Source organism: Rutilus rutilus, assembly GCF_951802725.1.
Source record: "Rutilus rutilus genome assembly, chromosome: 1".
Taxonomy (NCBI): Eukaryota; Metazoa; Chordata; class Actinopteri; order Cypriniformes; family Leuciscidae; genus Rutilus; species Rutilus rutilus.
This window is the reverse complement of record NC_140209.1, coordinates 67,312,819-67,339,719: the sequence shown is the minus strand read 5'-3', so window position 1 is coordinate 67,339,719 and position 26,901 is coordinate 67,312,819. Positions and strand designations below refer to the sequence as shown.

At 37.0% G+C, this 26,901-nt stretch overlaps 2 protein-coding genes across 2 annotated transcripts in view; both read right to left on the bottom strand.

Moving 5' to 3' along the window:
- Positions 1-26,901, bottom strand: part of LOC311294934 (uncharacterized protein) — a 453,797-nt gene that overhangs the window by 316,200 nt on the left and 110,696 nt on the right. The window lies entirely within an intron of this gene.
- Positions 1-26,901, bottom strand: part of LOC311295397 (NACHT, LRR and PYD domains-containing protein 3-like) — a 45,031-nt gene that overhangs the window by 11,157 nt on the left and 6,973 nt on the right. Inside the window, exons 3-5 of the mRNA XM_084416751.1 lie at positions 18,790-20,757; positions 12,655-12,825; positions 12,112-12,288 (exon numbers count right to left, since the gene is read on the bottom strand). Of these exons, the coding sequence (XP_084272877.1) occupies positions 12,112-12,288; positions 12,655-12,825; positions 18,790-20,757 (2,316 nt within the window). The remainder of the gene's footprint in view (positions 1-12,111; positions 12,289-12,654; positions 12,826-18,789; positions 20,758-26,901) is intronic.

Below are 26,901 nucleotides of genomic sequence, written 5' to 3'. Positions count from 1 at the left end.
ACGCGCCCGCGCGTTTTGCTCGTTTTTTTTTTTTAGCAATGAAAAATAAACACAAAATGCTCTGTTAATTTTGATCTTTCATTTTCGTGTAATACATCAATCGATCCTGTTCAGTTTCAATTTTTTTTCTGTATACTCACAATACAAATAAAGTGTTTTGCTTTTTGACAAATAAAGAAAAACTAACATGATGCTATTTCTGCCTTCTCTCTGTCAGTAAACTCCCATTTGAAACGCGTTCGAAAATGATCTATAACTCCGCGAAAATTCAGTCAAACAGGGAAACAGTAATCTGTATAAAAAGAGAGCGACTCCAGTCGAGCTCATTACGAGATGATTCACAGTAATTTGACCACGCCCCGGAGAGCGCATGCTATTCAAACGCAAATTCTGAGAACCATTTCAGTCTGTGAAACGCCCACATCAACTGTAAACAAAGAGGCATAATATAGCCTACCTTATGGAGAAAATTTTCCGTGCTGATATGAGGAGCAGATCCCGCTGAGGAGTGAGGTAGGCTAAGTTATCCTTTCTCAAGTGTTAATGTGGAATAACGTTATGGAATAACGTTGGTGTAGGCCTATGTAAACAAAAAGATGAATCGCGTTTCTATAATATGAATCGCGTTTCTGTGAGATGAATGAAGGGTACATATTTGTAAAGACTGTTTAGCCTAAATATGAATCGCGTTTCTGTGAGATGAATGAAGGGTACATATTTGTAAAGACTGTTTACCCTAAATATGAATCGCGTTTCTGTGAGATGAATGAAGGGTACATATTTGTAAAGACTGTTTAGCCTAAATATGAATCGCGTTTCTGTGAGATGAATGAAGGGTACATATTTGTAAAGACTGTTTAGCCTAAATATGAATCGCGTTTCTGTGAGATGAATGAAGGGTACATATTTGTAAAGACTGTTTAGCCTAAATATGAATCGCGCGTCTGTGTGTGAATAAACTGCTTTGCTAAAGCCTACTGAGATGAGTAAAAATCGACTGAAATATGTTGAAATAAAATGTATTTGTATAAGCAACGTATTAAACTGCAAATTAACATTTATAGGCTATGCCCTAATATTTCATAAAAACAACGTTACAGTCAGGCGAAGTATGAAAGAGAATATTTTGTTGACTAGATTTGGGTACAGTTTTTACTGTAGAATATACTGTCACATCAAATAAGCTTTTCTGCTCATATATATAAAATACTATTTTGTCAAAAATAAAGTCATAGACTAAGATGTTCCAATGTTGGCTATATTCAAACTAATGAATACATATGATAAAATGTAGGCCTATAATCTTTTTTTTTTTTTTTTACAAAGAAAGAGTACTTTTTTGCAGAAATATTGCTGAAATTGTAATTATTGTTGTAATTGTAACCTTTTTAATAAAATAGCAAAACATATTTACAAGATAGATGTAAGCAAAATCTTAAATGGTCAATATAAGTCTTCTTCTAAATATATAGGCTATTTTGTCCTTGCATTGTGGCTCAGTCAGTGTCACACCTGAATGAATGGCTAATTATGCAGAGTCATTATGCAGAGTGGGTGGGACTGGGTAATCTAAGGTGTAAACTACTCCTCCCCCTCGCATATTGGCTTTCCAAGCAAAACCTGTTTTACACCATTTAAATCAATGTATTTTTTTTGTGAACGATAAAGCAAGACTATTTTCACATAATTTTGAAGCTAGAACTCGAAGAGAAAACATCCATTAGTCAAAAGTCTTGTGGGCACATATTTTGTATGAGTTTTGTGGTCTTATTTCAGCAACTTTCATTTTTATTTTTTTTAAATAACCACGCATAAACATTATTCTCTTAAAAATACAAACATCTACATACATGTTGCTCGCATATTATGGTAGGCCTGTTTGTGCTATATAGAGTGAATTTACACCTTTGCCATTAACATGTTTATAAATAACTGAAAAAAGCACAAATGTCAGAGCATGTCAGAACATCTCAAGGGCCCCAAAAACAGCTTGGTCCCCAGAGGGTTAAACTCAGTAGCCTATACACCTTATTGAGCATGCAACGCGCTATTGCACGTTAAGCGTTTTATAATGGTTTTCTATGGGTGTTGTTCATAATCTGATTTAATCTGTTTGCCTCTACAAAGTATGCTTTATTAATATGGTAGGCCTATATTGTGTACTAAATTTGGTGCTTCAATATCACTCTCATTAAGCGTCTTAAAGGTGAACTAAGTAACTTTTTTTACCTTAACTGAACAGCTTCAGAGTCATTGGAATGGTTATATTACTTATTTCGGGTTGAATGGTGGTCGTTTCGCACCCCCCTGGTGCCCGTGAGCGGAAAATACGCACTTGCAACTTTGAGCCGGCGGGCCGCCGCGGCAGGAAGTATCGCGTGATATCAGGTCTCGCGATGTAAACAACTGCTTTATGGCCAAAAGAAATCTGCTAAAATGCTGTCATTATTGCGCTCCCTCACGCTGTTCGCACCCGAATGAAGAAGACGTTTTAAAGAATGTTCCATCTGCTTTGATGTCGTTGATCTACTAGCCTCTGGTGTCTGAGAATCGCCAACGAGTTTTTACAACAGTGTTGTCAAATATCTATTCCGAAGCTGTGGGGGGAGCTCTAGAGAGAAACCTGCGAGCAAAAAGCGAGAATACAGCGAAGAAATCCCGAAGTTACTGAGCCCCGCTTTAAATGGGGAAGAACGCTTGATTACGCTGCCGTTGTCTGTTTTAGCAGAATACTGCCATCTAGTGGTAGCAGGTTTTCTCAGACAGCTGTGTGTGGATCGTGCAAGGCGAAACCGGCGAAATGAAAGTCTCAAAATCCAAATGAATCAAATAGGATCGACTCAGAAACGAGTCAATGAATGCACGTGTCACCTCATCCACAAATACACATCTTACTCGTTGCATGCACAAATTCTGGCCTACATTAATACAAAATCGAGGTTTTGTATTAACAAGTAACAACTATGTCTCTATTTGTACAAAATGCTGCACATTCATGTGATTTTGGATTTTGCACACACAAGTTGTATTGTATTAGTTTAAATGTAGTGACACACATTTGTGAATTTGTCAAATAAATGGGTAGTTGTGCATACATTAATAATTAGCACCAGGCCTATTCATTTGTAGTTGTTTGTGTGTGGGTTGTGAAATGCTTAAAAACAGCAAAAATAAAGTCTCAAAATCCAAATGAATCAAATGAGATCGACTCAGAAGTCAATGAATGAGTGTCACCTGATCCACACATGCACATCTTTGTTGCATGCGCAAATTATGATACACTAATACAAAGGAAAACATTTGTATTCACAAAAATGTCTCTATTTGTACAAATTGCTACACATTCATTCAATTTAGAATTTTGCACACGCAAGTTCAAAAAAGCATGGATAAAACATTTCTGCAACGTATCAAGTTCATTGATAAGTGTGCTTGCACGTGTTAATCATTTTGATACTATATTCATCCCATACAAGAACGCTGGATCAGGGAACCTCTATGTCTGTATTGCAGTCAAGCAGGACATCTGAGAGCAAACTGCCCAACTTGACCACCACAACAGTATACTACGAGGGTGAGTACTAGGGATGGAGAAACAAAGCTTCTTGAATCTTTGAAGCTTTTCTGTGATTGTTTCGGGAAAAGATTCAAAGCATCAGCAGTGTCGAAAACTGTGGCAGGTCAAATTTATAGCAGCCATGAAACCATCATCATGTTTCATCCATTAAGCACAAAAGCCTGACGAGGCTAAATATTCAGTTTTCTGATAATATAATTGACATATTAAAGTGTGGCAGTAAATTAAATGTAATAATACTAATTATAATAATTCCAATAGAGTTTTTTGATGCAAGTAAATGGTGCTCTAATTATTGTATAGTTTTTATAGTGTTTATATGGCAGAATATATGATCATGTAATATAGGCTATAGGCTTTGGGTTCAAACATTCTGAAATGCAAAGTGAAGCATTCACTTGACTAGAAAAAAAGCGAGGCTTCGTTTTTTCGTTGATCATGTTTCTCTGAAAACAATCTGCGCTTCGACACAGAGCTTCATGAGAAATTGCGTGGTGTACTCGACAAGCGCTTTGAAGCTTCAGTGTCATATGTAACATCACTAGTGAGTACCTCCATTGTTCCTGGTCATTACACTTCATGTTTAGAAGTAACTGTAAAGATCAGATCAAAGATCATTACTACTGCCCTACTTGACTCGGACTCTACTTGTGTGTAGTTGGAGTTCTACACACAAAGCAAACATGCTTTTATCTCAACCGTTCCCCTCACAATCCAGTCATCATTGGTCTACCTTTTCTTCAGAGACACAATCACATACTTTAGTAACTGTCAGTATTGCACACAGCGAAAGTTTTTGGACAACCCACCGCATGCCTTCTACAGCCACTACCCATTCCTCGATGACCTTGGTCACACATTGCTATTGATTTTTTCACAGAATTCCTGGCCTCCCAGGGTAACACCATTATATTAACAGTCATTGGTCATTTTTCTAAAGCACGTTGATTAATGTCTCTACCCAAGCTCCCTACAGCTTTCGAAACAGCAGAATATCTCTTCCACTATGTGTTTTGCTATTATTGACTACCTGAAGATATTGTCTCAGATCGGGGGTTTCCAGTTCATATCTCAGGTCTGGACAACCTTCTTCCGCCAATGTAAATAAAAACTTCACATCAGGATATCACCCACAATCGAACGGCCATACTGAATGCCTGAACCAAGAACTCACAAGGTTTCTTAGGTTGTACTGTCAGCAGAATCAGTCGGACTGGACCAGCTTCTTACCCTGGGAAGAATATGCTCAAAATTCCCTTCAATCTACGATCTACATTGTTAAAAGCGCTACATTGTTAAAAGCGCTATATAAATGAAGATGACTTGAGCGTGGGCAGGACATTTTATTTTAAGTCTCCTTCTGTTGTCCAAAAAAAAGAAGGGCAATACTGCATTAGAACAACACCATGAGTTAATGATGACCAAACATGACATTTTCAGTTATTTATGAGAAAACGCTTTCCCTGCCAAACACCCAATTTTCCGGGTATCCATATATAGATTTAAAACATGTCAATATGATGCGGGCCATATATATTACTATATTATATTATATATTATTGTGTTATAACTTCTATGTTGTTTTTGTTACTTTTGTTATAGAGGTCATATATTAAGATGCACACACATCTTGTATCTAGTATTTTGCCTTTTAATGATATTTCCTTAAAACTCTTTTCCAGTCTTCTCCTATTGACTAATACTGCATTTGATCTTTAAAGAGCAACACAATTTGGCTCATAAGAAGTTAGCGCAATCCGCAAGCAGTGATGGAGGTGTTCGCTTAAAACGGAGGAACGAGTGTTATTTTTTATTACATTCATATGTGAAAAGCTTGACTCACATGTATATGTTGTACCAAACATAGTGAAAATGAAAATGGCCAAACTTCTGGTGTTTGGGAACTGGTCCTGGTTCAGCTCAACCCAGAACTGTACACATCCTCCAGACAGAAATCTGCTCTTTGAATCAGATGACATCTGGATGTCTATGAGCTCTAACTGCAGTAATCCTTAATCAAGTGAAATGAGCACCTCTTTGGCTTTAGAAGCAAACGCTCCTCCCGTATCAACACTAAATGGGTCCTTGATACACTGCATCACCTCGGGTAGTATATATAGGTCGTCAAACCTCGCAGCAAAATTTAAACGCAGTTTTTCCAAAAAATCTGTCATACCTCTGGTAGTTTTTGCTGAAGTCCCGCAGTGTTGGGAAAAGCATGCCCGTTGGCGGGCTCCGATCTTAAAGTAACCGTGCTGATTTATTTATTTTTTTTTCTCAAATGTTTAGGAGGGCCGGATAAAGATGACAAAGCCCGAACATGGTTGGGGCTGTTGATTGGCAGAGGGAAGGATTGACAGCCGATTGGGAGCACCTGAACATTTCCTTGCCGCTCCACAAAACCTCACCCCACCCCCCCACATACGAAGCACTGTTATTTACTGGAGTACTGCGAGTGCATGGAAAACAAACACCAAAAGCCAAGTTATGAAACGACGCTACCTGATTAAACCGGTAGCGCATCCAGCTGTCGCAGCAGGAGATAAGCTGGACCGTCTCATACACAGCGTTGACCAACTCGCTTGCCGCTTACACCGCCAGCTGTTTGATCCATTTGGTGAAATCATCTTAATCATCTTTGGCGAAACTAGCCTAAACTAGACTGAATAGCTCCGACCATGTAAACTGAAGCGTTGTGTCATGAACCTGGGTCGATCTCTCTCTTTCTCTCTTTCTCTCTCTCTCTCTCTCTCTCTCGTACCTTCTACGTTGACCATCCTCTCGCTATCGCCTTCGGGAACCTCCTGTCTTGTCCTGTCCTGTCTCGCTATATCCTCTGGTACGTTAATTCTGTTCTCTGCCCAGCTATCCTGCTGCCCATGATCTTCACCTTATCGCACCTGTGAGTCTCCGCTACTGGTCTGGGGATTGAGTCTCCCTCGCTGTCTACCATTTCCTACCCTGGGACCACCGCTGTTGACCAGCCAAGTTTTTGACTTTTGTTTTCTCCAGTACTGCGTCCGCGTGACGGCAGACTCCTGTGTTACCTTTTCAATAAACTTTGTTTCTCTATCAGCCTCTGCCCTTGGGTCCTCTGTTATCACCGACACGTTGAGGTAAACTGTATTTGCTAGAAAACGGTAATTACAAGCTTTTTAATCCACACAGAACCACCCAATAATTTTCCACGCACTTACTACTGTATAGTAGTTCTTGCCTGTATTCTGTTCAAGAACTATAGGAAATTTTCATTGGGGCAAAAAAGGAGAATTTAAGAGCTTTATAGCCTGGATCCCATGAATTAAGGATGAAGCTATGACTTTTTCATCTGTGTAAACATGATCAGTTCTAGTAAACTTTAAAGTAAAATATGAATTTGATTAACTGCAATAAAAATGTCATATGAATATTTGACACATTTGCAGTATATCAAAAATATCTATTATTTGTTTCTGCCCTTTAGCTATTCATTGATTAATTCATTTATTCCAATTTAAAGGCCGTAACCCCAGCAAAACATTAATGGGGAAACATGTTGTCCGTATGGGCTGATATTTTCCCCCAGTCCAGCTCAAATGATTATCCTCTTCTAGAGCCAGAAAGAAGACATTCTAATGATAAAACTATTTAACCCTCTGGGATCTAAGGTGTTTTTGGGGTCCTTGAGATGTTCTGACATGCCCTGACATTTGTGCTTTTTTCAGTTGCTTATAAACATATTAATGGCAAAGTATGTATGTACATGTTTGTATTTTTGAGAGAATAATGTTTATGCATGGTTATTGAAAAAACAAAAAATGAAAGTTTCTGAAATAAGGCCACAAAACACATACTAAATATGTGTCCACAGGACTTTTGACTAATGGATGTTGTTGTCTAGAGTTTTTGCTTCAAAATGATCTGAAAATCATCCTGCCTAATCATTCACAGAAAACAATACATTGATTTAAACTTTATAAGACACATTTTGTTTGGAAAGGCAAAATGCTAGTGGGCGTAAATTTATCATGAATAATGCTCTGATTCACACCTGAGAAGACAATACCCACATAATGAACTGCATAATGAGCCTTTCATTCAGGTGTGTCACTGAGAGTACCACAAGTAAAGAATGTGCAAATTGTATAATATCCAAGGTAAACATTTCTAGTAACTATATGCAGTTAATTCTCATTCTGTATTTTCAGAAAATTTTGGAATTTATCCTCTCCCCAAATGTGCCATTAATAAAAAACAATAATAATTCATTTAATGAGAAGGATTATATTGACCTATTAAGATGTTGCTTACATCTACCTTGTAAATATATGTTTTGCTACTTTATTAAACAGTTTTCACATATAAATCAACAACAATTACAATTTTAACAATATCTCAAGTGTAATCTTTCTTTTTAAAAAGTATGCATTTTATCATACGTATTTCAAAGTTAAGGATTCATTAGTTTAAATATTGGAACAAACACTATAATAACATCTTAGTTGATAATTCAATATACCTACTTTATTTTTGACAAAACATCACTATATATTTAACATATGAGAAGAAATTGGCGAACAAAAGCTTATTTGATGTGACAGTAGTCTTTTTTACAATAAAAACGTTATAATCTATACAAAACTAATCAACGAAATCTTGTCTAAACATTCATATTTCGTCTGTTTTACTCATCTCAGTATAGCAATATAGTTTGGTAAAAGCTAAACTAGTAGATGTGTTCACATAAAAATAACATGTTTACTAATGTAAGTGAAAGTGTGAATGAACGGCACAGATGCACGCTGTTGTTTACTACAGCTGTAGTAAACATCTGTGCCGGTCATTCATTTACACACAGACACGCGATTCATATTTAAACAGTCTTTTTGCGAGCTGTAGTAAACAACATCGCACATCTGTGCTTTCATTCATTCACACGCAGACATGCAATTCATATTTAAACAGTATTTTTGTGGTTTACAGACACTATTGCATATCGCGATTAGAACAAAGCACTTAAGAATACAGAACTTACAATAATCCTCAGCTGGATCCGTTGCTCCTCGAAATGAAACTAAACCGCACTTCTGAGGTATATTTCCCCGGATTATTATTACGATAGTATTAATCCTCACAGCGAAGCAAGACGACGTAAAGTGCACAAGTCTGATTAAACTTGATGTGTTTTATCGACCTGATGTGGGCGTTGACACGTTTGCATGGATCGCCTCAGATCATTTGTGTTTGCATAGTGGGCGTGGTCACATTAACACTTAATGAGATGAAATGAGAACGACTGACATCTCTCTCTTTTCATACAGATTACATAAACTTAGAATATTTGTTTTTTATATAAATTATTTAATTTAAAAGAAGAGAATTCAAGCTACATGCCGGTGTGTCTGTATGTCTGTATGAGTATTCGCTGAGTTACAGTTCATTTTCGGACGTGTTTCAGAATGGACTTCACTGACAGAGAGAAGGCAGAACTCGCATCATGTTTATTTTTCTTTATTTGGCAAAAAGCACAACACTTTGTTTTTATTGTGAGTATACACTTAACAGGATCGAATGATGTATAACAGTTATATGTAAGATCAAAATCGACAGAGTATTCTGAGTCTCTTTTGCACTGATAAGAAAAAAAGCGAGCAGATCACGCCGGCGTGATTGCCGACCCCAGGGGGTTAAAATAGGATTTGTTTTTGTTTTTTTAAATATGAATTATGTCTGTGGTAGAAAACGTTATGACACCAAGCTATAGCCCCCGGGCCCTACGTGTTCTTAATATGAGCCTGGGTATACGGTAGGGGGTGCTATTACGCATCTTCTGAAAGAGTACTGAATCTCCTGAACAAAACACATGCAAAGAAGATGCAGAAATATAATCGATAATCATATGTAATCAATGTAATCATATGCATATGTGAAATAACGTGATCACAAACATTAAACAGCAAATAAATCAAAACTGCCTAATGTTATTGAATTAAATGTCGATTCAGGATGAGCTATAGGCCTGTGCAAGCATTAGGGGTGTTGATGGACTCGATCTACTCCGTCTGTGTTTTGGTCATTGTTCTGAATTCGATCTGGATGTAGTCTTTGACAATAACGTTATTATCTCAGCTTTTTGCTCAAAGTTTTGCTTTTTTTTTTTACTTTTAAGTGTTGCATGAAGCTTGAATAAAAGTTTCTTGTTTGTTTGTGTTGTTTGTTTCTTTAAAAGCAGAGGGTCTGTTCTTTCTTTTGATATTTTGCAAGTTCAGATATTCATACAACAATATATTCTGGGGACCATGACATTTTTCTGAAAATGATCAAAAACGTTGGCTGGCAACTTTTAAAAAAATGCTGATGGGGAAAGAGTTAACTATCCCTTTAAGTCAGTTGCATATAATATTAGAACAGAACATATATATGACAGCTTGTGGCCATTTTGCACAGACCAGTTGAAACCGCGTCTCCATCATAGAGGTGGAGGGTTGGCTGTAGTTTGCCGTGAGTATTAAAATATACAAGATTGAGTTTCATGATGTTGCATCATTTGAATACCTAGCGATGAAAATGACTGGCCAAACGTCACTGGCTGTAATCTTAATTTACCAACCTCCAAAATTTCACCCAGATTTTTTTGAGTTACTTACTCTTGTCTACGCTAGTCATTCATCTGTTATTTTGCTTGGTGATTTTAATATACATGAAAATACATCTGTGCTGGACTGTTTCAACCTAACTCAATATGTAACTTTTGCTACTCACTCCAGGGGTCATATATTAGATCTCATATGTACATCTAACTTATATAATATTCTTGTTAGTGGCTTTGCTTTTGCTTTCTCTGATCACAAAATCATAAACTAAAACTAGACTGGTTCCATCTACTCATGTCTCACCCTGATTCACTCCTGAACTTCGAGCGATGAAAGTTAAAGGTCGTCGCCTAGAAAGACTGTACAGGAAAACTGGACTCATTGTGCACTCTCTGGCTTTCAAAGAACATTTGCTCAACTACCATACAGCCCTCAATGCTGCAAGATCCTCTTATTTCTCCTCTACTTTTAAGAATTCATTGTGCAGGCCCAAATCACTCTTTGCTATAGTTAATCTCACTAATCCACCACAACATGTTATTTCTGGCTCTGGAGTGCTTGTTAATAGCTTTTCTCAATTATTTATTGAAGTCAATTACTGAATCCATTACCAAAGACAACCCTCATACAAGTAACTCAAATTACTTCTAAATCACTCTGACTACCTTTTCTGCCATAAGTGATCTAATTGTGAAGCCTAATTCCACATCCTGCCATCTTAAAGGCCAATATCTAATTTACCATTCTTAAGCAAATACTTGAAAAAGTTGCGGCTTCACAAATGAGATCATACATAGAAGCTAATCGACTTTTTTAAACATTTCAGTCAAGATTTTGCCCATCTAACAGCACTGAAACTGGTCTTCTTCGGCTGGTTAATGACATTCTGATGCTTCTTGATCAAAGCGCTGCATTTGACACAGTCTGCTATTAAATCCTGGCTCATTTCCTACATCAGCGACAGAAAGTATTATATCACTATACAAGGGCATAGATCTGCTCCACTTACACTGGGTGTTCTTTAAAGTTCAGTTCTCGGCCCACTACTGTTCATCATTTACATCCACTTGGTGAGCTCATACACACGCATGGACTTCAATTTCCTTGCCATGCTGATGACATTCAAATGTACCTTACCACCAGCTCTGATAAGCCATCCCTGCCCGACTTACTCACTGCATGTATCAGGGATATCAAGCATTGAATGTTCCTGAATTTCCTCAAACTAAATAATAACAAAACAGAAATTTTGATGATTGGCTCTGCTGCCTCATTCAAAAGGATGGACCGGTCCTTTGATATTGATGGGTTTCATGTTAAGCCTTTCTCATCCATCCGTAACCTTGGTGTTGTATTTGACTCAACTCTTTTTGCACTCATATTTCTTCTGTTGTTAAAAACTCTTTTTTTCCATTTTCGTAATATTGCACATCTTCGATCTTCTCTAGCTGATGCTGACACCTTAATTCATGCATCAATCGATTACAGTGTGTGTTCTCACATCGACCAGGCATTCTGCTCACATTACTCCTCTGCTCATCACTGGTTACCCGTGGCATCACGTATTCACTTTAAGATATTACTTCTAACATTTAAGGCATTAAATGGTCTTGCACCTCCATATCCATCTGATCTACTTTACTCCTACCACCCTGCCCGGTCCCTTAGATCAGCTGAACTTGTTTTTTTGTTTTTTTGTCCACTGTAGGTGAAAGTTCATTTAGAGTTAATGCTCCTAAATTATGGAATTCACTACCCCTTACACTTTGTTATATCTCATCTATGGCTACCTTCAAGACTCAGCTAAAAACATATCTATTTAACATGTACTTTGGATAATGTGGCTATATGTATCCTTATGTGTTTATAATGTGTGTGTGGGTGCGTAAATGTATTGTAATGTACAATGTAAAGTGACCTTGAGCTACGGAAAGGCGCTATATACATAAAACTTCTAAGTACCTCAAAATGTTGAGTTGACAGTTTGGATTTTTCTTCAGTCCAGCAGAGAGCACCTTCACTCCTGAATCCTGCAGGTCATTGTTACTCAGGTCCAGCTCTCTCGGGGAGGAGTTTGATGATTGTAGAACTGAAGCCACAACTTCACAGTGCTGATCAGTTAGATTACAGGCTGTTAATCTGAAATAATATATTGCGTTAATATATTACAATATAGTATATACAATATATAAACTATATTTACTATGTTACACTAATGTGTATTCACCTGAGTTACTTTCACTCAATTGAGTTGTTTCTGCCACACAAAGTAATGAGTTGAGTTTGTGTGTGAAGTTAATTACTTAAGGGTGCAATGTTGAAAACATGTAAAGTCTAATTGGTCAAAAAAAATTGTTGAGTTCAAAACTCTAGGTTTGTTTTTTTCAACCACCCCTATTCATCAACCAATCAGATTCATGCATTCAACAGCACCTCGCAGTATAAATTTATATAAAGCACACATTATTATTAACATTAATTAATGAATGAAAGTCAAACTCAAACCTCAGTATGTTGAGTTGACAGTTTGGACTCTTCAGTCCAGCACAGAGTAGCTTCAGTTTTGAATCCTGCAGGTCATTGTTACTCAGGTCCAGCTCTCTCAGGGAGTTTGATGACTGTAGAACTGAAGCCACAACTTCACAGTGCTGATCAGTGAGATTACAGGCTGTTAATCTGAAAAAGAGAGGACTCTTGTTAAAAGGTTATGATCAGTAAAGAGCTTGTTAATAATGGAGAAGCTTTTGCGTACTAGAGAGACGTTAGAGAGCGGGAAGGCCTGGGTTGCATTTTTATTTTACATAACATGCACGTACATGTTCTTACAGTGTACTTACTTTAGAAAGTACTGGGTAATATAAGGTAACTGCATGGGTTAAGGTTAGGTTTAGGGGTAGGTTCATGGTTGGTACCTAGTTAGTACCCAGTTATTGTAATTACTATTATAACATATTAATTAGTTTATGTAATAAGTACATAGTATGTACATGAGGAAAAGGACTCTAAAATAAAGTGCTACCAAGGCCTGAAAACTGATGCAGAGGTTTCTTTGTTTCTGCTCGATATGCAAATAACATTGTTTTTTTGCTGTTTTAAAGGGGTGGTAAAATGCCCTTTTCACAAAATGTAAAATATATCTATGATGTCCCCAGAGTGTGTGTGTGAAGTTTTAGCGCAAAATACCCCACAGATATTTTTATATAGCAAGTTAAAGTTGTCACTTTTTGAGGGTTTGCAAAAACGCACCGTTTTGTGCCTGGCCCTTTAAATGCAAATGAACTGCTGCAGAGGGCAGGGTTTCAAGAGCTCATGTGTGTTAGCAGCTGCTATTACCTCACGCAGACACACTAAAATGACAGAAACTGTTCTGCCTTTAATGTTAAAACGGAGTCAGACAAAGACGGAGAGACTCAAGAAGAAGTGACAACATGTAGAATGCAACAGGACGTCTCTGAATGGTTAGGCTAGTTGATGAATTTATGTTGCTGATGTAGAGTTAACTTTCTTCAATTAAGATATTCTGTCATGATAAATCTATAAATCACTCATATAGGAACTGTTGTGAGATGCACACAGAGTGACTTTCTATTGCATGTGAAAAGATGGATGCTAAAGTTTGAGCTGACTCACAAATGTACTCTTATACAAAAACTTTTCCTCTTCTCAACATGGACTGCGTGTTCCCGGGGCGGGGTTTATGTAAAAACTGTCACTAACTGACAGGAGGAATGTCGTGTAGTCCCAAGCAGCTAGTCCTTTTCTCTAAAAGCAAATATCTTCCTTTGCTTTGAACTTTGAGTATTGTAACTTTGCAGATGTTGTTTATGCTCAAACAGCAACATTACACACTAACTAAAGTTAGAAAAGTGAAATCATAATCAACCACCCCTTTAAAGAACCAAGGTATGATGTTGTTGCTGAAACAGAGCCGTTTCATCCATTTTTACTCAAACTGTCTGATGCACCAGCTGTTAGATGTTGCGTGTGTACGGTAACCAGATTTCTCTTGCTGGCATACAAGATTGGATGGACAGGCATATTCTAGGCTGCTGTCACTTTAAGACCGAATGCTTCTAATATACTGACACATATCCAGTTTTAACTCAGCTGTTTATGTTCACTTGAGCCATAATTGAATTATGTGAGATAAGTGGCTTATTAACCCTCTGGGGTCTGAGGTGTTTTCTGGGCCCTGGAGGTGTTCTGACATTTGTCATGCTCTGACATTTGTGCTTATTTCTGTTACTTGTGACATTTTCATGGCAAAAGTCTGATTACACTGTATTCAGCACAAACTCTGCTACAATATGTCAGCAGCATGTATGTAAAAGTTTGTAGTTTTGAAATAACGACGTTTATGCGTGGTTTGTGAAAAAATGTGGTTTGTGCAGACAACTTCAGTGTTTCTGACGAGAGTTTTAGTGAGAGTGCAGAACGCGGTAAGTACTGTAAGTGATGGCTTAACACTAGAACTGCCATGGCGGTCATTTTGACTGTTTTGAATTTTATATCTGCAATAACTTTGTTGAAAAAATAAATACAATCCTGCTGGTACCTGACTTTTCCTAAAAGTGTCTGCATTTTCATTTAAAATGTTTTTCATATAAATTACACATAAGGCAAAAAAACAAATGAACATATTTACCTATTTCGGCCATAGACGGTCATATTGACCGCACTGAATTTCGCGGTATTATTATAGGCTATACTAATATACACAACAATAAAATGTGGTAAAAAATACACTAAACATATTCAACAACAAATCATTTAAATGTAATGATATTCAGAACAGAACAAGAATGAAAAAAATAACTATAAACAAGCCAAAATGAAATAGGCTACTTTATAAGCGAAAGTGAAAGTAAGCGGCGTTAGGCTCACGTCACGTAACTCTCTAATTAGAATCAAAATGTTTAAACATTTGCGATGTATTTGAATGGTAAACTATTCTTTATTATAGGCTTTGTACTTCACTCACGTTCCAGTATCGACGGAAAAAAATCATCCTCTTCACATGCGCAAAATGGTACGAATTGTACTAGGCTACTGACAAACAGAGCAGTGGAATTTTTATATGTTAGGTTGACTATTTTATTATTATATTATGGCTATAATGAACAGGCTGCAATGTCAAGATTGCAATGCTAGAATATGGTGTGTGTGTGTGTGTGTGTGTGTGTGTCGGCGGGCGCGGACGCGATCGAACAGAAACATGAAAACAGGTTTTCATACTCCGTCATTTTGTTCAGGACATCTACGGATATTATGTATTTATAAATGTTTGGTGTTGTTTTGTTTTTAAAAGACATCCTAATACAATAAATGCATTAATCTCTCAATTGGTTATTTATCATTAAAGATATAGCCTAGTTTGGAATCTAGCGGTCAAAATGACCGCTTGTGGCAGTTCTAGTAGTTATGGAATTCTGGCACTTCTAGTGTTAAAAGGGAGCCCTATTGACGATCTAAATAATAGTTTTGTTTTTCATGCTTCTAGAGGACCAGTGGTTACGTTCACACTGTAAGTGATAACTGCATTTAAATGTGGGAGTGAATCCGCTAAATTTTAGTCCTGTGAGTCATGAAATTGCGATGATTGACACAGTAACCATAGCAACATTATGACTTCTAATAATGTTATTTTTGTTACATTTACACTTTAGTCATATGTTTACAAAACACCTTGCAGAATGTAACAGAACGTTATAGAATTTTTTTTTTTTTTTTAATAAGAAGGATCATAAAAACATTGATTCTATTTAGTACTGCCCTGAAAAATCTTTTTCACATAACAGATGTTCAATAGCCTAGTCCACAAGACAAAATACAAACACAAAATACAAGACAAATTACATAGGCTTGATTTTTAATATTGTGTGTCATTACCTGAATGATCCACAACTGTTTTTTTTGTAATGGTTGTTCATGAGTCCCTTGTTTGTCCCGAACAGTTAAACTGCCCAATGGTCTTTAGAAAAAATCCCTCAGTTCCTGCACATTCTTTCCAGCATCTTCTGCATATATTGACTCCTTACTAGCAGTGACTATGATTGTGAGATACATTTTTTCACACTGGTGACAACTTTTTTCGAGTATCCTCATAATATAAGAGCAGTCTTATGATGAACGTGAAGAGGTGTGAGAGAATGAGGCGCGTGTGAGATCGGCGTCTCTGTCAGCAGCGGCTGGTCTTAAAGAGACAGCAGCCAATAAAGCTTTCTGTCAGTAAAGTTATTCAAAGAACAAAAAGAACTGAGAAAATGACTCACTGCTCTTGACTAAAGAACATTTTTAGCTTTAATAAGGATTAGTCTAATTTATAATTTGTGCAGTGCAGACTGTTTGATAACTGGGCACTGGTAAATATGACATTTATTTTTTACAATTCTATTATTGAGTCAAATAACAAGTTTGCAAAGATGTCAATATTTAATTTTGTAAAGGACCATTAAATCTCCCTATCTCCGAAGTGGGCCGTCTCCTTTATCTCCAGCCATAGAGGGCAGTGTGGTCATGGAATGCCTTACTAAAAGGGACTCTTACTAAACCTGAGCCAAATGTTAAACCTGAGCTAAAAAACAAAACAAAAAAATCTTTATTTGTTTGTTTTGGTTTATTAATGTTTTTTGCTGAATGCTTATTGTGACATTGTATTTTTATTGTTGTCTTACAAGAGCGTCAGTTACTTACCTCACATGCTCTTATTTTGAAGTCCGTGAAAGGAAGTTCAGCGGGCGCGCGCGCTGTGTGTATGTTGGCGCACTTTCTATGTGACGCGTCATTCTGATTAAAGCTACCAGGGAAGTGAGATGAGAGTTCTCCAATCACCGAAAAGATAGCTTCAAAAAGGGTTTCTTTCTACTTCGTTCTTAGCTCCTGGCTGATGAAGGGCACAAGGTATTGTTTTAATTTTATGTTGTTTGCTAAATTTTGAGAGACTAAAGTGTTTGTTTCGTTTTCGTTGAAGATGTCAGTGGGTCATTAGCATGTGTAAATCAGTGATATGATATGTAGAGTGTGTGTGTTTGATTGTTACTGTCACAAGCAGATCACAGTGTAATATTGCTTCGTTTCTCTTGATTTGAACGTCTGATAGATTGTTTACAGGAAATTAGGCCTTTATTTGGTCATTTCATATATTTTAGGTTTTTCTCTCTGAATTGAGATCGTCAGCTGTACATAAATAATTTATAGTTAATTCAGTTGTCATTTAGTCCATATAGCACTTTAAAAGGAGATTGTTGTAATTAAAACAATTTATAATTCATATTCAGTTTTATTACAGTACATTAAGGCAAGGTTATTACATTAGCCCCTGCTCACTAAAAACTTGAGTTTTCACACTATTTAGGCTACCAAAGCCAATTAGATTGTAAATGTGTATTCTCATGTGTTTATGGACATGTATTATTTGCAGTGAGATGTCTAATGTCTGTTTGTTTGTTTACTTTCATTTAGCTCTTACGGTGTTTTGGAAGGTGGTTTTTTTTGGGAATAAAATTCTTCTTTAACATCAGTTCTTGAGAGTGAATCGCATCTGTTCAGCCGGGAATGCTACAAATTTTGTAAAAAATATTATTTTAATTTGAAACCAGTGCATTTAGTTGTTGTTGCTAGTTTGAGTCGAGAAATACACATTTCAGCATTATCACTTATCTGTGTGTGCATTTTACTTGAGAACCAAGCAAGTTGACTCATGAAACCATTTATTTATTATATCGCAATCGCATATCGCAATAGCAATATTGAGCTCAATAATTGCAATATGACATTTTCCCCAAATCCCACACCTGGTGTGTGTGTGTGTTCCTTTTTGAGAGTGTGGTTGTCAGGTGGGGTAGGTGGGCCCATGAGCTTCAGTGCCCAGGGGCCCCTGGGGGTACTAATCCGGCTCTGATGTCAATAATTAGTTATAAAACAGATAGTTCTGGACCTTGATTCTGAATGGTTGAGCCGTGTTCTAAGCCGTAGTAAATTACTCTACAAGGACTCAAGCCGTCCCAAGCAACATAACGTTTTCAGTGCTCTTATCACGGTTACAGTACCATAGCATTAAGGCCCGGACTAGTAGGCTCAGAGACAGTTTCTGGTCAATCCTGTTCCTGGAGTACCCACAGCACGGCACATTTTCAAATTCAACTCATCAGCTAGTTAGTAAAGACTCCAAGACCTCTAATATGCGTGTTAGATAAGAGAGACATTAAAAATGTTCAGTGCTGGGATTGAAAACCACTGACCTAAATCAAGATATTTCTTATTTTAATACATCATCACCGCAACTAGATATATGAGGTAACCTAATTTAAAAGTGTGATTTCTAGACCAGGAAAATTTATATATTTTTCTAAAAATGCTTAATCCTTATCCAGCAAATTATGAACAATGGAAAAGTCATGTAAATTCATTGGTTGAAAAGATATTCAGCTTTTAAAACTTCAGAAATGTAATTACTTGGATTTCAATTATAATATATACAAATTAAAATAATTATTTTAAATATTTTAATCTGTAGACACTTCAAATGTATGTAAATAAAAAAGTAATTAAAGCACATTCAGCTAAACTATTAGCCTACATGAGAGGTATTATGTTCATATTTCAAATCAGTTGATATTATGTTAATATTTTCACACTCACAGAGCTTTTCTGCAGTTCCTCAGAGCAGGTAACAGTCTCCTTCGACCCTCTTGTGATGATGTGATGCTGTACTTTTTAAGGTCAAACTCATCCATCACCTTTTCTGACATCAAGATCATGTTTGCCAAAGTTGAACATTGTGCAAGAGAAAGGTTTTCGTTACTTGTTCGAGATTGTAAAAATGCCTGCATTTCGTCAACAAGAGAACTATCCTTCATCTCAATCAAGCAGTGACACAGATTCATCCATCTTTCAGGGCTGACACTGTCTTCTGGACTTTCTGTGTTTTCGTGTTTTTTAAGGTTTTGGATTATTTTCTTGATGCTCTTTGGGTTGTTCTTTGTGTGAATCAGCAGATCCTTTAAGAGTCTCTGATTGGACTCCAGCGAGATGCCATGAAGGAATCGAAGGAAAAGATCCAGGTGTCCATTTTTACTCTTCAAGGCTTTATTCATTGCTCCCTTCAGAAACAAATCCAGAGAAACAGTCTTACTTGAGAGCAACTTGAAAGTTCTGGACTTTCCTGTCTGGAACATTTTCATAACTTCACTGTTCTTGTGTAAATAACAGACAAACACAAACAGTGCTGCAAAAAACTCCTGAAAGCTGAGATGTACAAAGCTGTAAACCTTCCTGTGATAAATCACAGATTCCTCCCTAAAGATCTCAGTGCATATCCCAGAATACACTGAGGCGTCAGTGACGTCTATGCCGCTCTCAACCAGGTCCTCCTTATAGAACATCACATTGCCCTTCATCAGCTGATTGAAAGCCAGTTCAGCAAGTTTCATAATCACTTCTCTGTTGGACTGCAAGACTTTCTCTGGATCTCTCTCTTCATACTTCTGGTTCCTCATGCTAGTTTGAATGAGGAGAAAGTGTATGTACATTTCAGTCAGAGTTTGAGGGATTTCTGCACTGAGATCTTGTTTCAGGATGTTTTGAAGCACAGTGGCTGAGATCCAGCAGAAGACGGGTATGTGGCACATGATGTGGAGGCTTCTTGCTCTTCTGATGTGTGAGATGATTCTGCTGGCTTGATCCTCATCACTGATCCTCTTCCTGAAATATTCCTCCTTCTGAGGGTCATTGAATCCCTGAATTTCTGTCACACGGTTGATGTAGTTTGAGGGGATCTGATTGGCTGCTGCTGGTCTGGTGGTGATCCAGATGAGAGCAGAGGGAAGCAGATCTCCTTTCATGAGGTTTGACATCAACACACCCACTGATGAAGACTCAGTCACATCAGAAACTTTCTCACTGTCTGAAAACATCAGTGTAATTCTGCTCTCATCCAGACCATCAAAGATGAACACAACTGTACATTCATCATAAATCTTTGAGTCCAGATCTTGAAGTTCAGGATGAAAGTCCAGCAGAAGTCTGTGAAGACTGTACTGATGATCTTTAATCAAGTTCAGCTCTCTAAATGGAAGCACAAACATGAAATCTACATCCTGATTGGCTTTTCCCTCGGCCCAGTCCAGAATGAACTTCTGCACAGAGACGGTTTTTCCAATTCCAGCGATGCCTTTAGTAAGAACAGTCTTGATTTTGTCATTCTTCTCTCTTCTCTTCTCCTCATATCCTAGTTCAGCTGAAGGATCAAAGATGTCATTGCAGTTGATTGGAGTGTCTTGGAGTGTCTTGTAACTTTTCTCCATCTGTAACACCTCATGTTCTTCATTCACTCCTTCACTCTCTCCCTCTATGATGTACAGCTGTGTGTAAATCCTGTTCAGGAGGGTCTGATTCTCTTGTAGTTTGATTCCCTCAAATAAGCTCTCATACTTGTTCTTCATGCTGGTTTTGTGCTGGTCTTTGACTCTCTGCAGATCATCATGCACTGGCTGGTGAGAATCGAGCTGCAGGGCTGCTTCTGTGTCATGATGACTGATGTGTTTCTGACAGGAGGAGGATGAGCTGGTCTGACAGGGCACATTTCTGATCTGGTCAGCTCTCACACCACTGAAAACACATTAAGATGAACAGAGACACGAAAACTTCTGTTAATAAATATAAAAAACATACTACATGTAGAAACTGTCTTCCTAATATCACACATGGAGATCCTCGCAAGTTCTCGCACAGATTTTATTTACCCATGTTGCCAACAAACTGTTAATTAATTATGCACATCAGGCATTTGGGGGCAGATAATGACCTGCATATTAAAAGTAATGAGACATCAATATTTCAGTAGTCAAAATGTTCGAATAAAAGAGAAAGGCGGCTAAAAATTTTGACCAGATTTACCAGAAACCATTATTTTAAAATATCACAGAAACACTGACATGAAGAAAAAGCAGTGTTCATGTGAAATGATTACATATAATTGATTTACTTGTAAATGGCGACGGATGATACTTAAATCAACAGTTATTCTGAAGAATATGTAAAGTTTACTGTTGGAGCTAAAGGCAAAAATAATTAACATGATAATCAACAGCTGGCTTACTTTTCCATTTGTTGACATGACATGGTTTGATTCAGATGGTAAATATCATATTAGGTTTGGTGTCCAACTTAGAGATAATCATCATATTTATAATGAAACCATTATATAAAAAAATATATATATATTAATCATATAATAAAATATCATTAAATATTATTGTTACTACTGTAAAGCCAATATAATTTTTTATGGGATCTCCTTCAAAGCTTTCAGAATCTTTAGTTTTAAAATATTTTTTCTGTGTTTTTATAATGAACAGTTTAATTTTAATGACAGTATATTATTAAACAAAAATGCATTTATTTTATTTATTAAAATAAACAGAACTAAAGTGATTGTTTTGAACAAGTACTAACTTAGATATTATGCAAAACACATTTACTTTATTGCTAAAGTGTTTGTGTCAATACTGGGGGCCTTTTGCCCTATCCTGGTGAGTCTTTTAAATCTTCTAAATGTATGAGGCGGCAATAAAGTTGATAGATTGGATAACTCTGGATAGATTTTACGCAGACTATAGTCTAGTGGTTCTCAATCCTGGTCCTGGGGACCCACAGCTCTGCACAGTTTGTATGTCTCCCTCATTTAACACACCTGATTCAGATCATCATCTCGTTAGGAAAGAGCTCTGAACTAAACTGGGTGTGTCAGATAAAGGAGACATATAAAATGTGCAGAGTTGTGGGTCCCCAGGACCAGGATTGAGAACGAACCACTGGTCTATAGGATAGTCGGGGGTAAAAGGCTTAAAGGTTATTGCCGCCTCATACATGTATATGATTTTTTACCAAAACAAACCACTTTAATGATTTATTTTCCCACAAAATGTATTGATCCATCAATATTCAATAAAAACATGTATTTTTTTCTGCAATCATATTCTATGCATAAAGAGCAAATGGCTCTGAATAGAGAGTGAGATTCCAGAGGCAGCCAGAAAAACATACTCCAGTTAATATTAGATCAATACTATTATTAAAACTACACCTGCAGACCTGAGTTCACCTTCACCGCACCACAGTTTGACAGTGGTCAGACCCTCAACATAACAATAATCTCAGACAGCAGCGATTGATCAATATCATCAGCTCTGTCGGCCTAGAGAAGTTTTAGATGCTGCTCTGATCAGACTCTTCACTGATAGCAACATCATTCCTCTGAACCTCAAATAATATTGGCATTAATCAAAATAATTATGCTGTTTTTTGCATATATGATACATACATCTTCTGTTAAGCTGCTTTTAAACAGTTTATATTCCAGAAAGTGCTAAACAAATAAACTGTGGTAACTATTTCGATGGTTCACTTTAGACATTCTACTAACCAGAAGTTACTTTGCAACTACATGTGAATTACAAGTAGGGCTGCAGCTATCGATTCTTTTTGTAATCGATTAATCTAGCACTTTATCGATCGATTAATCGAGTAATCAGATAAAAAAATTAGTGTGTTTTTAAACAACCAAAACAAATAATGCATAACGAAAATGATGTGGCTGTAAAATAATCAAGCATTTGGCTTTTATTTCACAAAAAAAAAAAAAAAAAAAAAAATAGAGCTATTTATTCCAACTCCAACATTTGGCTCCAAAACGAAGCCTATTTATTGTACTTTTTACCCATTTAGTGTTTATAAGTGCCAGTGCCAACAATTAACAATACAGTTAAGTCAACTTTATACTGTAAAACATGTATAACATGTAAAACTATGAATACAAACTTAAATAGTAAAGGCCATTTGGCCTTAGTTTTGTCTTCTTAATACAACATTACAAAAAAAGGATTGCACCTTCTGCAAATTACCCACCGGAGAACAAAAATAAATTAAATGAATATAAAATATCATGCCAGACAGGTACACAATGTATACAATTTATAAAAAAATAAGTGTAGCTTTAAAAAGGGGAATGTTTTATTGCAAATATGTTACAAAGAACAGCATTTTGTTTCTCACTTAGGCTAGTTGAAGTATATTAGCACGTTTTGTAGTATTCTATTTTTTTGTTAATTGAAAATGTTCTATGCTCAATTACTTTGGTAGCTGATTATGTCTTTCCCAAAAGTACGAGTGAATTTGGAGAAGCAGGCTGGGGAGTTTCATTTTTTGTTGTTGTCTGTAACTATTTGACAGACGTGACAAACAAGGTCTCGCAAAGACTGCAATCAGTGCAATGCAATATTTGTTCCTCCATCACGTCCCGGTGTATACAGTGAATGCATGCTGAAATTATTGTTGCGTGGCTACATAAAAGTTTGAGCATGTGATGCATTGCCGTTATTGCTCTGACTGGCGCGTGAGAGAGACGAGGGTGCGTGTGTGTGTGTGTGTGTGTGTGTGTGTGTGTGAAGGGGTTCTTTTTTAGGCTATACTCTCTTGCAGTTGAACATGAATACATTTACTACTTTAAAACATCAAAGCTAAACATCATATCTAGTCAAACCGCATCACGACATCACTACAAATACAGTATGGGATTAAAATCAGCGAACATCAATGTATAGGCTTCGGCACAGGCGGAAATATTGGCGCTGGGTTAAAAAAAATGCGGGGGACAGAATCGTTACCTTGTTTCAGCGACGCTGGAAGGAAGCGATCCCAAACTTTATGGACATCTTTACTCTCCGCCATCGCGCCAACTAAATTCAAAATGTATCACGCGCTATTGTGCTTCCTGAACACTGAACAACGGTCCGTGTGAAATCAGATCCCTGCGCGTATAGTGCGCGTCATAGGAATTTAACGAGGCTTCGAGGCAGAGTTTTTGCCTCGAGGAATTTTTGTAATCGAGTAAATCGAGTAACTCGATGAATCGTTGCAGCCCTAATTACAAGTTATTAGAGTATGAGTAGACTGTTTAATATCTGCTAACACTTTATTTTGATGATCCTCAACAGACATTTTACTGACTATAAGCAACTTTACAATTACGTCAAATTATTCTACTAACCCGAACCCTAACACCTTACCCTTACCTAACAGTCTACTTACAGTCTACTAATACTCTAATGAGAGTTAGTTGACATGTAGTTGCGATTTACTTATAGTTAGTAGAACGTCTAAAGGCACTTTTCCACTTTTCCACTGCGTGGTTCGACTCGGCACGACTGGGCTCAGCTTGGCCCTCTTTATTTTTGTCTCGGTTTGCTTTTCCACTGCAGTTTAGCACCGCTTCTAAGTGATCAAAGGTGCCGATCTCATGGTCAAACACCCAAAGAAAAATACGAGATATATTGTATTGATTTTAACCAATAAAAAAATCTATTGCAGTTTTCAGATACGATTATCTTCACCTTTTTATAGTTTATTTGAGGCCGTTTCTATGGCGTTATTTTAATGACAAATGTCTAGAGCGCATCCAAGTAATGCGCGAGCACAAATCTCTCAACTCGCATGCGGATCTCCTTCACTCTCGCACAGAACTGGACGCTCGTTCTCAAATATACAGTCTCAGGCTCTTGTCTGCTCTCACTCAGACATTACGTGTTCATGCTCAAACTCAAAATCTCTGCTTGCTCTTTCTCTAGAATGTTCTTCTCTCCTGGATTTAATGTTGCCAGAAGCTTTCAACCACCAGACTTTCACGACTGACTGATGAAATAACGTGTACCTTTCAATTGTAAAGAAATTACGGATTCACCTTTATTTCATGATAACATTTTCAAGCTGATTTTAGTCAGTCAGTTCTCAAGTAATTTTATTATTTAATAGTTATTTTTGAGTTAAGTGCTTATTGTAAATAGGTATTTACTGAATATTTTTTTTAGTGAACAGTTATGGATCATCAGATATCAGCGAGAGTGCGACTCTCAGAGCGACAACACTCATGGAGAGAATGTGCTTGTGTTTGGTTGGTAACATAGGTGTAACTTGCGGGTGGGACATGTCCTCACCACTTTTAGTATATGGAGTGTGGGCACCGGCAGAAACATAAATTGGTGCCTATGGGTGGGATTATAGACTGATCATTATACAGTGCTATGCATAAGTTTAGACACCCATGCTAAAGTTGACTAAAGAGAGGAATAAAAAATCATCTTTTGGAAATTGAACTTAATGCCTTAATTAAAAAAAATTTGAAAAATCCAACCTTTAAGGACACCAATTTTCTTTGTGAATGAATAATGTATCGTAAATAAATAAATGTTCTTCCTTAAAATACAGGGTGAATAAGTCTGGAAACCCCTAGGTTAAATTCCCATAGAGGCAGGCAGATTTTTATTTTTAAAGGCCAGTTACTTCATGGATCCAGGATACTATGCATCCTGATAAAGTTCCCTTGGCCTTTGGAATTAAAATAGCCCCACATCATCACACACCCTTCACCATACCTAGAGATTGGCATGGAGTACCTATAAGATCATCTCTCAATGCAAATCAAACCAGCTATTAGGCTAACTGAAATAAAACCATGCCAATTAGCATGGCTGTCTAAACTTATGCATAGCACTGTAGTTGTGCCACCACCTCATCTACTGACCATGAAATACATTTCTGTTTTCAGGCTCGCTTGGAACCTCAACCGAGGTGGTAATAAAAAAGTACCAGGTACTAGGAACTTTACACAGTGGAAACCCCCCAAAAGTGGGCCGTACTGAGGCGTATCATGCAGTGGAAAAGCGCCATAAAGTGGACCGTCGAAATAAAGAGTAACTATAAACTTGACATGACTTACGCATGTTGCTTACAGTAAAGGAAAATTCTGGGTTCAGTAAAATTGAAGTTCAATTAACATTTGAGATAATGTTCATTACCACAAAAATTAATTTACACTCTTAACTAATTTCTTTAAAAAAAACAAAAAAAAAAACTTCACTTGTAAAGTGCCTCACCGTAACCTCGATTTTGTTTTTTGCAAAGAAAAAGAGTGACGGATCAAGAGTAATATTTGCTTTATGCTGAAATATAATTGAATATGTTTGGATTTGGTAGATGGTAATTTGTCTGAGAAGTTTGAGAACCTCTGATGTTGGTTTTTAGGAGTGACAACTTATTATTGAAGCATTTTGCAAATGTTTTCCAGTTTCCGTTTCTCCTTTAGTCGAACTGACCTTCCTAGTCCTAAGCTTTAATGTCAGAGGTCATACAGATGATTTTCAGCAGGCATCTGATAGTTTAACTGGTTACGGCCCTCACAAGCACACTCAAGAGAGTTTTTCATGTTTACTTATAGAAATGAAAATAATATAACTGGGTAAAGTTTACTAATTAAACGTTGAGCAGAATGAAACCATTAATGCTGTTCAATGGTTTCTGAGATTAGTGGGTTTGTTGTTCAATAACAGAGCAGTTTACCAGTTATGAAGAGCTACAGAATAAGCAGCTCAACAAAAGATAGTGTTGGTTTTCAGCTCAAGTCAGTTCAATGTTGACTCAATTCAGTTCAATAACTGTGTCGATGTTCCAGAGATATTCAAATTCAGTTCACCTATAAAGCAGATTGTCGAAGACAATATTGTCATTTTTCAGCTCAATTTAGTTCAAGCTTTTGTCACTGCAATTAAAACAATAATTCAATCATTTAAGGCTGTGCAATTAATCACAACTGATTTTTCGACTTCCAACAATTATGAAAACGTGAAACAACTAATCAACGTGAAACGATTATTGTGCCGCTGCCGCATTCGTCCAGCGCACCTTCCTTTCCTTCACAGC